This window comes from Cyprinus carpio, chromosome B5, assembly GCF_018340385.1.
Source record: "Cyprinus carpio isolate SPL01 chromosome B5, ASM1834038v1, whole genome shotgun sequence".
Classification (NCBI taxonomy): Eukaryota; Metazoa; Chordata; class Actinopteri; order Cypriniformes; family Cyprinidae; genus Cyprinus; species Cyprinus carpio.
Window position 1 is genome coordinate 7,373,828 of NC_056601.1, and position 14,543 is coordinate 7,388,370.

General features: G+C 39.4%; 1 protein-coding gene across 7 annotated transcripts in view; it reads right to left on the reverse strand.

Moving 5' to 3' along the window:
* Positions 1-14,543, reverse strand: part of LOC109082847 (tenascin-like) — a 64,661-nt gene that overhangs the window by 13,887 nt on the left and 36,231 nt on the right. For 6 of the 7 annotated variants that reach the window (XM_042724006.1, XM_042724003.1, XM_042724005.1 and 3 more), the window contains 9 exons: positions 12,376-12,927; positions 9,044-11,197; positions 7,731-7,994; positions 7,527-7,642; positions 6,690-6,843; positions 2,800-3,066; positions 2,430-2,615; positions 1,217-1,306; positions 273-536 (listed from right to left, as the gene is read on the reverse strand). In XM_042724006.1, coding sequence (XP_042579940.1) covers positions 273-536; positions 1,217-1,306; positions 2,430-2,615; positions 2,800-3,066; positions 6,690-6,843; positions 7,527-7,642; positions 7,731-7,994; positions 9,044-11,197; positions 12,376-12,850 — 3,970 coding nt within the window. In that variant the 5' untranslated portion in view covers positions 12,851-12,927. The remainder of the gene's footprint in view (positions 1-272; positions 537-1,216; positions 1,307-2,429; positions 2,616-2,799; positions 3,067-6,689; positions 6,844-7,526; positions 7,643-7,730; positions 7,995-9,043; positions 11,198-12,375; positions 12,928-14,543) is intronic. The other variant, XM_042724008.1, reaches the window with a different exon arrangement.

A 14,543-nucleotide genomic window follows, 5' to 3' on the forward strand; every position in this document is an offset into this window, starting at 1 on the left:
GAACAAGGACCGCAGTAACTTCAATCTCCAAAAGAAATATTGGCACTTAAGGGAGGAAAACAGTCAAGATAATAAATTCCAGAGTTGCCTTCAGATCCTCAGTGGCCTGCTGAATAAATATATTTACGGGGTGAAAAAAATATTCAAATCATATTATGATTTTATTTTATGATCCAAACCAATATTTGTTTTGTCACTCTAGAGGTAAAAGAAACGGGCATGTGGAGATGCATTCTTTATATCTAAATGAAAATGTAATGATGCATACTAACCTGTGGATGCTGACAGAGTGGCTGGCGCACTCATCTTTCTTCCTCTCTTGGCAGTCAGGCTGATGGTGTACAGCATGCCAGGATTCAGGTCAGTCAGGATGTAGGTATTGGCAGCACCAGGTACCTCCAATTCAGTTTCTGTGCCATCCGCAGATGTAAACACTAGCATATAGGTGTCGATTTTGGCGACCGGCCTTCTCCAAACCAGTGCCAATGTGGTCTCTGTGGTCTCACTTACTTCAAGGTCTTTGGGAGCATCAATATCTAAGAAGACAGGTACGTAACATTAAAGGATTAGTTCATTTAAAACACTTTCATCATTTACTCATCATCATGCTGTCCCAACCTGTATTTTCTAACATTGAATACAACAGGAGAAACTGGATGGTTTTTTCCCATGCAATTACAATCAATGGGAATTTGAGCTTTTGAGCTGCAAGAAGCACTACAGACATCACAAAACTTGACTCATTTGTTATATTCAAGCTACATTAGATAATCCAGGGGGCTTTTAATCACTGCAACCAATTAATTGAGTCAGTGAGCTGAACTTGAGAACTAAACAAATAAGTTAAACCTGTTTTGTGAATTGGATCAAATGATTCATTAAAAATGATTCAACTAAAAATAGTGAATCATTTACAAATCCAACATGAACAAACCAAAAAGAGCTATGGTGGATGTCACTATTTTCAGTAAATCATTATTTACATAATTAGTCTGTTTGTCACACAAAGGCACAGGAGTCATGTGGACTATTTTTATGTCATTTTAGTAGAGTCATCATTCATTTTTGAGTGTGACTTAATAGTTTTTCCTTAACTATTCCTTTCAGAATTAACATTACATACAATGGAACTCACATGCACTTTTAACTCGGCAAATAAGAGGAGAAAAAAAATATAAAATACAGATGAGCTACTGACCATATGGTTAAGTCTTACCAGTCACAGCATTGGTTGTCGCAGGCAAACTCTCACGCTCTTCCTTGATTGACGTCACTCCCATTCCATACTCCGTCCCGGGCCTAAGGCCTAAGAAAGAGCCCAGCAAATTCAGTCCTCTCAAATCATTAGACAAAACGAAACCATTAATCTTTCACATTAGTTGTTTTTGGAGACTCCGTGGTAGGCAATTGTTTTCGTTCTTGCCACAGCGTGGTTTCAATTTCATCTGAACGCCATATCAATCTAATGCCTTTCAGTGGCTGCATCACAGAGCTTCTTCACAGGCCAGAAACAATATTTACCATCATACAAGAGATTATCAGATCCCCACTGCCCCCATTCATAAGAGCCCTTAGCCCAAATCCCACACTTTACCCCTCTTAATGCCTGTATTGGCTCCTGCAGAGGTCACTGTGCAGGAGTCCTCCAGCATGAAATTACGCCTAATGCAGAGGAAGCTCATTATCAATAAAATCACAGGCGTGACGGCAATTACAGATAATAACTGTGTGAAAGAGACAACTAGTGAGATGTGTGTGTGTGTGAGAGAGAGACTCAGCGTTATTAGCTGAACAGATCGTCCACCTTATTTACAGGGAACAGGCCTCCCAAGGACAAAGGAGCAAACCAGACAAAGAATCTATTATCCATTTTGAATATATTTTTCTCCCAGCCATGATAATCCCTGCTTGCGGTAACACATGGTTGTAGAGAATAAGAATTACTGCAGGAGATTGCCTCAAAGCACAAGTGTATAATAGAAGTGCTGCTGCGACGAAGAAAGCCCCGCTTTCCCTTTTTGACTGGGATTTTCACATTGAAGCACCAGTGTTACTTTATTTAAGGCATGAATAAGGCATTACCAACAAAAGGGACAGCATCTCATTCGCTTTTAGTCATGTAAACACTTCACATTACTAAAACAAAGGCGCTCATTTAGAAATAAAATGCTGATAAGTATGTACAAGTACGAAAAAAGCCACTTTGAACCTTAAAAATGCAGGAAAATTTGAAAATGACTTCACACTTCAGCACCTGAGAACTACATTTCTAATTTCAAGAGGGTACAAATGGCTTGGATGTACAGATGGACCAAAAACTACCTGATTTTATTCCAGTTTTTAAACACGGATTTGATCTATATGATCTGTTTGTAATTGATGTGGTTTGTAATCTCTGTATTATTGTGTAATTCAAATTGGCCTCTCACCAGTGATTTTAGCCTGAGTGGTATCTTGCGAGCCGCTGGGGAAGACCAGTTCTCCATGCTCCCCTCCAGAAAGTGGGCCGTATTTGACGCGGTAATTGAGGACATCAGATAGGCTGTTTCTCCACTCCAGAGTTATGCTCTCATCTGTCTGTTCAACTGCCTTGAGGTTGGTGGGGGCATCAAGGTCTGAAACACGCCAACATGTGGAAAAAAGAAAATACTTCCTGTAGACGTACGGTTATCCTCCAGGGCAAGACAAAGAAAACTGCTTCAAAATGCAGGTCTAAGTACAACACAATTATCAGTAGACCTGCTGAAGCAGACTGGATTTTTACTTTAAGTTCTGAAATGATTTCTAAAGAGTTTAAACCTGTTGTGAAGGTCTCAGAGACCGGAAAGCTCGTCATCTCTCCCCTGCGGGCCATGAGAGAGACCTCATACTCGGTGTCAGGGTTAAGCTCAGTCAGATGGTACTGGGTATCCATGGAGGAAAGCTCGATTGTGTTCCTGTCTAAATCTGTGATTGGGCCATAGGACACAGAGATCCCATCCACCTGAGCGACAGGCTGAAACCAGGTGATAAGGGCTGTACTGTCTGTCACATCACGCACATCCACCTGGCTGGGAGCATCAATCACTGTGGATGAGAGAAGAGGTTTGTGACAACTGGGGGAAAAAAGCAACAAAATGGGAACATTTATGCAAGCAGATAAGTTAAAAACAGCTGCTATACAGTTTTGATATCAAGAACCTCAACATATGATGATCGCTCTCCTAAAATAAAATGGTAGCTATACATTTTCATTTAATAAGACACATTTGTACTATTTACATTTTTCCTATTGTCACTGTGCTTAATAAAAAATAAATGATTAAAATAGTAAATAGTGCATAAAATAAAACATTATTAAAGGGGTCACATGATGCGATTTCAGGTTTTCCTTTCTCTTTGGAGTGTTACAAGTTCTTGGTGCATAAGGAAGATCTGTAAAGTTGCAAAGACAAAAGTCTCAAACCCAAAGATATATTCTTTAGAAATGTTAAGACTCATCCACACCCTCCTAAAACGCCTCGTTTAAACACGCCTCCACATGTCTACATCACGATGTGGGAAGATTTGCATAACGCCGCCCAAATGTTCACGCAAAGAAAGAAGGCATGACTTTGATTCTCGCTGTTGCCTCCGGCGCTATGTCGCGGAGACGCTGTTTCATTGTGAAAGCGAAACTACTTTGTTTGGTCTTCCAAAAGAGGGCACAACTAGAAATCAGTGGTAAAGTTGTATTTACGACACTGTTCCACAACATTTCAACCCAAATATTCAGATTTTATGGAGAACTGTTTCCTGATCCTGGGAGAGAAGACTACAATGCCGGCGCTTCTGAGTCACAGTCTGTAAGAACGTTTACATATGTAAAGGATTTGCCACTGATGATTCAAACACAAGTTCTGAGCAGTGTAGAGCAGCGGTTCTCAATTCCAGTCCTTGTGCCCCCCTGCTCTGAATAATTTGTATGTTTTCTTATTGCTTCAGACGCTTGTTCTATTCGAACATAAGTGCCCTGCGAAGTGGACATCACAGGATATTCTGCCATGATTCCAGTTCAAATCGAAGGTATATGTTCCATTCAAAGTGCATTGAAGAGTGCGAGACGTCAATTTAAATTGTATTTATTTACAGAGGTATATGATGTCACACTTGTCCATGTGTGAAGACGTTACACAGCACAAATCTGTGAAAGAATGTTCCGAAGTGAGGTAAACTTCAACAGATTTCCCCTGCTCAGGGAGCAGGGAGCAATGAACACTGTGCAGGGACCATGTCAATCGGAACACAGTTCATGCACGGAGATCACTTCTAACAATATGAATTAGGTGTGTTAACAAAGAGAGACATGCAAAATATGCAGAGCTGGGGGGCGCGAGGACTGGAATTGAGAACCGTTGGTGTAGAGTAGAGCTTGTTGTTTGTCGTTTCTCCGATCACAAAATCAGACTTGATTTTATGTTTACGCGGCGCATGCAACCCAACGCGTAAAAACACAGTATAAGTCATTATAATTCATAATTATGTGCCCACTGGATGCAACAAATGGCTCGTTTGTAATGGGGTTTATTGTTTTTGTCTTGTCGCGCCAGTGTTCTGACCGGGACACGCATCACAGTATGGCAAGGGGCGCAACATTTCCATCACACGCTTGAGGTATTCGGCCAATCACAACACACTGGATAGCTGACCAATCAGAGCCTCGCTTTTCAGACCGATGACGACACGTTTCAGAAAGGCAGGGCATAGAGGAGAAACAATAATGTACAGAATGTGGAAAATAATGTGTTTTTTTTTACCTTAAACCGCATAAACACATTTCATTCAACCAAATACAAAAAATAATGTTCATTTTAGCAACATCATATGACCCTTTTAAAATAAACATTGCAAATATTATAAATAAAATAGTTCTAATTCATTCAAGAAATATCATTGATAATTTGGTAGACTAAATGTTCTAAATGTGCACTATTGCCATTATATGGATGCATTCATATCTATATCACTACATTTGACAATAAGACCAAAGGATTGTATCTGCACGCCTGCTTCTCCAAGACTAAAAAGAGTATAAGTAAAATAGCTAGGTCCTTATTTTCATGGTTAAATCAGTTTGTTAGATTAGGAACTGTACTGAGAGCTCATACTCATGTGAGCGTAACATAATATAGAGGAACTGCATGCAGCTTAGAGCAGATTTGTGCATGTGAGATGCTCCAATGCACCAGTTATCTCACGGGAGGACAGCCTCTCATGTTGCTGAGTGGTGCCTCCCACACACAGAGAGTGAGGGAGAGAACTCACTTTGAGCAATTAGTCCCCCTTTAATGCAAATCCTATGTGGCACAAGACGAAGAAATGGAGTAGATGGGGCGTTAGAGGCATGCTGGGAGATTTTTTTAGACATTTGAAAGACAGCAAAAACAACCTGTCATGAAGGAAAACTCTGGTTACTTCCACTGACAGCATAAGAGGCCAATGTTATAAAGGCACATCTCTTTCCAAAATAATCTTTAGTACGTTCTAAAAGACGGAAGTGATAAAAGTGAAAGGATTTTTGGGAAATGTCACAATGGTAAAAGGTTTTTCAGCAAACCAAAAGCTATTTTTGAAGTATAAAATTTGAGGGTAAACCCTTATCCTACAATCATTTCATACACTGAACAAAATTATAAACGCAACACTTTTGTTTTGCCCCCATTTTTCATGAGCTGAACATAAAGATCTAAGACTTTTTCTATGTACACAAAAGGCCTATTTCTCTCAAATATTGTTCACAAATCTGTCTAAATCTGTGTTAGTGAGCATTTCTCCTTTGCCCAGATAATCCATCCACCTCACAATTGTGGCATATCAAGATGCTGATTAGATAGCATGATTATTGCACAGGTGTGCCTTAGGCTGGCCACAATAAAAGGCCACTCTAAAATGTGCAGTTTTACTGTATTGGGGGGTCCGAAAACCAGTCAGTATCTGGTATGACAACCATTTGCCTCACGCAGTGCAACACATCTCCTTCAAATTTTGTTCAGTGTATATAGTTGAAGAGGATGATGAGCTAGAAATGCTCTGTTCTGTAGCTGTCACTCAGAATATGTGGCATAATACAAAAATGTTAGTAATATTTAGAATGTCACTTAAGTTTCATACTGATATAGGAAGGTGATAGAACCATATGAACAATATATCCCCAAAACTATCAAATTATTAAATAAACATACTGTATATTATTCAATATCATTATTAAGACCTTAAATTGTATAAAGATTGCTTGAACTAAATGCGTAAGTAATATTAAGTAATATTGTCAAATATTATAACAGTTTTCTATTTTAATGTATTTTAAAATGTAATTTATCGCTGTTATGGCAATGGTGATCATTAATCTGTCAGAAATCTTAGTGACCCCAAACTTTAGGATAGTATTTTAACTGGTGTAGAAAATCACATCAGAAGCATTCAAGTGTTCAAGTGAAACTAACACTTACATATTCAGTTATTATAAGTCAAAATAATACTTTGAAATGCTCAGCAACTCAGCAATCAGCAACTCTGCAAATAACTGCCAATTAACATAAACCACTGACTGCTCATTCTAATTTCAGGTAAGACATCCTGTCTCTTTAAAAAAAAAAAAAAAAAAAAAAAAAGTCCTGAAAATCAGCAGACTGGACATGGCCGCCAGTTATTTGCTGTCGGCAGCTGCTTACTTGTGACAACGTTCTTGCTGGCTGGGGGTCCTCGAGTGTTGTTCTTTACGACCTCAAGCTTGACTTCATACTCTTGTCCAGGTCCAAGACCAGACTGCTCAAAAGTGGTCTCAGGAGCGTTGAGAGAGTTCAAAATCTCTCCATCCTCTTCTTTCTGCCATTCAAAAACAGATTATTTTTTGGTGAACTGAATTGGTGAATATATTAAATCTAATAACAGATCGCTGTTCAAAGGTTCTGCTGGTTAATAAAAGAGCACCACAAAGCATCAAAGAAGCAACCTCAAGAAAACAAAGTCAAGCTCCCATGAACTACGGGGTAATGAGAGGGTGTCCTGAGAGTAAACACTTTGGTCTATTAGCTGATTCTACTTGGATGAGTGTTTTAATTCACAGTGAGAATTATTTTGGCATTGACATCCCTAAACTTGATGCATGAATGAGACTGCCAAGCTGTGATTTGAAAGAAGGATGTAGGGGAGGTTTGCATGTTCTAATGGTAGTGTTTTTTGGAGTTTGCATAAGCCCTTGAGAAAGAAAATAAAACATTACAGAGACAATAAGAGTTTTGTGGCACATGGTCACGCATGCTGTTGCCAGGAGCTTCTTAGAGGGTTTTGTCTTGCAAAACCGCAGACTTCTCGACAGTAGCTTTTTGCTTAGTGGCACCACTCAACTATTTTCCACTGGGCGCCTTTTGAGCTTCTCATTTTAAACTATTACTTGCAAACAGAACGGTCCTTTTATATTACATCTTTTAAGAGAAAATATGAGGGCAACGATACTCTTTTGGATCATAGCCACCCTAGAGACTTACGGAGGATGCCAGGACACTCACTGTGTTTCTGAAGATGAGGTTCCAGCTATCAAACGGGATGTACAAGGGGTCCCACTGAACCTCCACTGAGGACTCTCTAACCGATTTGAATTTCAGACCCTCAGGTTCAGGAAGATCTAATTGTAGGATATAAATCAGTTTTGCAGAATATACTCAGGACAAAATAATGAATAATTTTGCTAAGCATGATGATGGGTGACTTACGTGTGGCTATTCTGGCACTGACAGGGACACTCATCTTGCTGTTCAGGACAGCAAAGACACTGATTAAGTACTCTATGCCAGGCTCGAGCTCCCTAATAGTGGCTGTCTTCTTTTCACCAGAAACTCTCATTTCCATCTCCAAACCTCCAGGAGCCGTAGGCACATAGGTGATGAGATACTCCGTCACAAGCATCTCATTGACCCAGGCAACATCCACTGTTTCTGGATCGACCTCGGTTAAAGTCAGGTCTCTGGGTGGGGAGACTGTAGATTGAAAAATGTCAAATTATTAACATAATATTAGAAGAATCTCTGAATTAAAAAGGAACAGAAAAATGTTAAGATAAATACTTCATTCAATGCCAGCTGAATGTGCAGACACAACTAAATAAACCACTCATAGACTGATTTCCTAAAACAATGGCTCTATGGTGTTATTGAAACATTTCCTACAGTAGCAACACTCAACCAACAACATGATTTTAGGGAGGGACTATTGCTTAGTCTGACCAATGGCAGATGGGGAAGTGTGGTTTGGGAAACCTGTTTGCAACAGTTGTTTGAGATATTTAGTTTGATGACATTACTAGTGTTATCTTAGAGATTTCACAATCATTATTTTTGGTAATGGTTTAATTATCTGTTTTTCTGTCACTTAAAATGCAAAGACACAAAACCCTTGAGTAGTTTATTCATAATTAATTAGGCAAATCTGATTTCTTTTCACTTTGACATGTTTAAAACTTATATTTAACTTTCCATTCACATCATGAACATAATATAAGATAATTGCGTTTAAAATTGTCCAAAGGAAGTTCTTAGCAATGCATATTACTAATAAAAAATATGTTTATATGTTTTGATATATTTACGGTAGGAAATTTACAAAATGTCTTCGTTTAACATGATCTTTACTTAATATCCTAATGATTTTTTGGCATAAAAGAAAAATCGATTATTTTGACCCATACAATGTATTGTTGGTTATCGTGCTACTTACGACTGGTTTTGTGTTTCAGTTTCAGGAGATTGACAGTTATGAATTGTTTTGTGATAATATAATATAATATAATATAATATAATATAATATAATATAATTAATATAATATAATATAATATAATATAATATAATATAATATAATATAATATAATATAATATATAAAATATAATACATTTTATTAGCTCATATTGGGGTTCTATGAAAATCATAACAGATTCTTTTCCTTTGAGAAAGTATAATACCCAAAAGAGTGTAAGTATAACCTATACATATGAGGTGTTACATATTCCAGTGTAAAATATAGTGACTTACTTTCAGAGCAGTCGTCGCCAGTGAAGCCTAAATCACATATGCACATTCCATTCAGACATTGGCCTTGATCATTGCAGTTTGCTGGGCAGGTCAGAACAGAGCAGTCTTCACCAGCGTAGCCCTCAGAGCAGACACACTTTCCATCTTCACAGTAGCCACGGTCCAGGCAGTTGTTGGGACACGTCTTTGTACCACAGTCCTCCCCAGTGAACCCGCTGTTACACACACATTGGCCATTTACACAAAGTCCTCTGTTATGGCAGTCACTGGGGCAAGTCAACTCGCTGCAGTCATGGCCTGTAAAACCAGCATGACAAACGCACTTGCCATCCACACAATGTCCATGTTCATGACAGTCACTGGGACAGGTTTTGATGCTGCAGTCTTCTCCAGCAAAACCTTCATTGCAAACACACTTGCCATCTACACACTGTCCATGTCCATGACAGTCATTGGGACAGGTTTTGATGCTGCAGTCTTCTCCAGCAAAACCTTCATTGCAAACACACTTCCCATCTACACACTGTCCATGTCCATGACAGTCATTGGGACAGGTTTTGATACTGCAGTCTTCTCCAGCAAAACCTTCCTTGCAAACACACTTGCCATCTACACACTGTCCATGTCCATGACAGTCATTGGGACAAGTTTTGATGCTGCAGTCTTCTCCAGCAAAACCATCATGGCAAACACACTTGCCATCCACACACTTTCCATGCTCATGACAGTCATTGGGACAGGTTTTAATGTTGCAATCTTCTCCAGCAAAGCCATGGTGGCAAACGCACTTGCCATCCACACACTTTCCACGCTCATGACAGTCATTGGGACAGGTTTTAATGCTGCAATCTTCTCCAGCAAAACCTTCATGGCAAACACACTTGCCATCCACACACTCTCCACGCTCATGACAGTCATTGGGACAGGTTTTGATACTGCAATCTTCTCCAGCAAAACCATTATGGCAAACACACTTGCCATCCACACACTCTCCACGCTCATGACAGTCATTGGGACAGGTTTTGATACTGCAATCTTCTCCAGCAAAACCATCATGGCAAATGCACTTGCCGTCCACACATTTTCCACGTCCATGGCAGTGACTTGGACAGGTTTTAATGCTGCAATCTTCTCCAGCAAAGCCATGGTGGCAAATGCACTTGCCATCTACACATTGCCCATGTCCATGGCAGTGATGGGGACAGGTCTTGATGCCACAGTGTTCTCCAGCAAAACCATTGTGGCAAATGCATTTGCCGTCCACACACTCTCCACGTCCATGGCAGTCATGGGGACAGGTCTTGATGCTGCAGTCTTCTCCAGCAAAGCCAACTTTGCAAATGCACTTCCCATTGACGCATCGGCCATGATCGTGACAGTTATTGGGGCAGGAAAGTTCAGAGCAGTCGTCACCTTCATATCCATCATCACAAATACACTCACCGTTGATGCACTGTCCCCTGTCATTGCAGTTATCAGGGCAGGAAAGAATGCTGCAGTCCTCACCCTCGAACCCAGGATCACATATGCACTTCCCATTGAAGCAGTGCCCTCTCTGATTGCAGTCATTGAGGCAGGTTAGCCTGGAGCAGTCATCTCCGCTGTAGCCAATGTTACAGACACACTGTCCATTGACGCACCTGCCACGGTGATTGCAGTTTTTGGGGCAGGTAAGCTCCCCACAGTCCTCCCCAGTAAAGCCCTCTTCACAATAGCAGGTTCCATTGTCACAGCGGCCACGGTCGTAGCAGTCATTGGGACAGATGAGCTCAGAGCAGTCAAAGCCCGTCCAAGGCTCGTCACATACACATTCGTCATCCACACAGCGCCCCCTGCCGAGGCAGTTGTTTAGGCAGTTGGTCAAACTGCAGTCCTCACCGATGAAGCCCTCAGCACAGATGCAAGCCCCGTCGATGCACTCTCCATTCTCACTGCAATCCACAGGGCACAGCTCGATGCTGCAGTCCTCACCGCCAAAGCCCTCGAAGCAGACGCACTTGCCATCTTCACAGCGGCCTTGATCCTGGCAAAAGTTGGGGCATTCTGGCTCAGAGCAGTTGACTCCCTTCCAACCAGGCTCACACACACAGCTGCAGGTCTCAGTGCTGTAGTTTCCACGGCCACTGCAGTAAGGTTTGGTTGTGACTTCACCTGCTAAAGAGGTTTTTAGTCATTTTTGGCTGAGAAACACTTTCATGCTGGTTTAGACAGGAATGGGACTTGTACAGAATTTAACGATTCCTTAATGGTTCCATTAAAATTTCTTTTAGTACTTTTAAAGAATAAATACTAAAAAGCAAACATTTTTCTTGGCAATTTCAATAATAAAACAAATCTGATTTTTTTTTTAATGTTGGTAAATAACTGCCATTTGACATGAACATTGCTTAAAATACTACACAAACAAAAGAATGTGATAACAATTTAGATTTGTACAAAACTACAGACAAAACACATAATGTGTGTTTTTAACTACATTGTCATATGTAATTTAATATTGTTTGAAACAATGAAAGATTGTGGCAGGTTTGAGTTAATTCTTAGCGATATTTTAGTGACATCTTGTCCTAACCACAAGCAGGCTTGATAATGCAAGCACAAATGTTATACTAAAAGCCATTTGGCTTGGATGGTTACATCTGACAATGACTGGTTATGTATATGTCTACATATACATGCAGAAGGGGGCAAATTTTATTTAGCCTGCTCCTTTCTCCTTTTTTCTGTCACATTTTGGACGGAAGCAAATAGCTTTGTCATTTAGATATTCATTCTGATTGTTCAATTTAGTATTGAGCAGAGCCCTTTATGCTTTCAGCCTCTTCCTTCATGTAATGACTGAACACTGGTCTACTACATGTAAAAATTAAAATAAAAAGATAAATATTTTTCATTGTATGTATCTGTGCATTATGCGTATTAGTGGATAAAATAAAAGTTAAAGGGATAATTCCAAAAATTTTAATTTTGTCATCGTTCACTTACCCTCACTTTGTTCCAAAACGGTTTACTTTTGTAGAACATAAAAGCAGATATTCTGAAAAATGTCTCAATGTTTATTTTATTCTATTATTTATTTTTTTGCCCATGCTGCAATGGAAGTCAAAGGCCCAAATGTTTGGTTAACTATATCCTTTAAAATATATTCTTGTGTTTTACAGAAGAATGAAATGTATGCAGGTTTGGAACAACATGAGGATGATTAAAGAATTTCCATTTTGGGGTCAGAGATTCCATTTCCACAACTTAGCATTGCTTTATTTAAATACATTTGTAATGAGGCTCAGCCTCCAAATAGACTACTAAAGTATCTATGTAATATTTGGCCTTACCTGTAACCTGAGCACTACAGCAGCCTGTTCCACTGGTGCACTGCTCTCTTAGACTGGACACCTCTGCCTCTAGCATTTCCAGCCTGTTCAGAAGATCCTTCAGGTCAGGCATGTGGTTATCACAACCGCAAGCTTGCTTAGGAATGTTAATCCTATGCGTAAAAACAATCTGATTCTCTCCATCCATGGTGTGTTCTATGTGTTGGTCAGACTGCAGATTGGCCGGTTTTGGCTTCACTGGTGTTGTTCCAGGTGAATCCAAATCCACAGAGCACAGGGACCCAGAGGGAACGTTGATGTTGTATACATGGTTAAAAACCACAGGCTGATCAGGACTTGGGAGGGTCAAGTTCTCAGTGGTCGGTGACAGTGATTCTCTTCTGTGTCTAATTACTCTTTTCACCAGGCCAGCACTAGAGAGATGAACTAACATGGCTACTGCCACACAGGCCAGTAGCAGGCCTCGCATCCCCATGATGATTTGCTCCTTGACTCTTCTTACTGGTGTGACTGTTCTAACTTTTTTAAGATACTGGAGATGTGGGTTTGATCCTGTAAAATGGAATGGAACAGTCACTCAGATTGCTTTTACACATTTCATTCTAATGCACGTCCAGCGTGAATCCAGTGGCAAATTGCACTTGGAAAATGGAAAATGAAATGTGCATTACACAAATAATGAAAAATTCAGTCATTAAATGAATCTTAAAAACATAATTCGAATGCTTCAGCAATATTTCTTAAACATAATTAAAAACAACAGACAAAATGAATGTTAATTTAAATAAATCATTACATATTACAATATTAAAAATAAAATAATATGAAAATAAGCAATGTATATGAATTAAAAAAAAATCTAAGGTATGTAGTGCATTTGCTAACATCATGCTAACAGACATGAGAAAAAGGAAAATGAAATGTTTTAATCCTCGACTCGTGTTTCCTTTCCAATCAGAATGAATTACATTCAACTAAAGCAAACCATATCAAACTAGGGAGTGTTCATATTCAGAATAAAATTTCCAGCCAAAAGGAAAAAAAAAAAAACTCAATTAAGCATACATGCCAGTCAGCAACACTGCAGGACAGACAGACACTTAGTACAACTCAGGTTATGGTTGCCTTGGCTTCTACAAAGATCAGCTCTGGCCAATGAAAGCAAGGCAAACTTCAGCTCAGGAGCGAGGGCTCCAGCAGTGTTTCCTATGACAGGCTGCCATGACACACAGCAGGCAACACCTGAATCTGAGGAGCGTACTCTCCTCTCTGACGCTCTGCCCACAGCCCATGCTGACAGATTAATACTCGTGCAGAGGAGACCATCTGCAGCGCTTCCGCTAGCGTGGGTGTTCAGAGTTCACGCTTCTCATAAAAAAGTTAGCATTCTTTGACCATTCTCCAGACAGCAGCAGAGTTATGCATTAAAACACAACACTTTTCTCATTAAAAGAAGTTAGAAGTATAGTTTTGGCAGGGCTCGGGAGGCTTGTCACCTCACTAAGTGCAATGGTCTGTTACGAATTTAATCAAAATAAAAAGCATGTAATACCTTTTTAAGCATGTTAATGTGCTGCATTATGGGGTGTAACAGGGAGAACGAGGATGTCTGTGTTTAAAGAGTCCTGACGCACATGTCATGTGGTCACATACTTGGCAACTACAGGATTGTAGATTAAGTTTTCCGTATAGCTGTTTTCCTGAATGTTATGAAAACCAAATGGGACCCATTTAAGATGGAAATAACCACCTTCTCAAAGTGCTGACACACTGACTTTTCAATACCATAAAACACCCAATATTTATGTCAAATTAAGTACATTTATGTGTGCATTTTTCAGCCTGCACCTTGCCTAGCCATTCAAACACATTTCACCCCTTAAAATGTATTATTTTCATTTGATTTTTAAAAGATTCTTTATATCTTACAGTACTGAAAAGAGATCACTCAAAATTTACAATTCTTCAATCTTTCAGAAAATATTTTTAAGAATGCTTTTGTGCATTAAATGAAAGTCAATTCACCCCAAAAAAATAAAATAAAATAAATAAAATAATTGGAAAATATCTTCTTTGTGTTCCACAGAAGAAAGAATGTCATACAGGTTTGGAAAGATGTGAGGGCATGTAAATTATTTATTTATTTATTTATTTATTTATTTATTTAT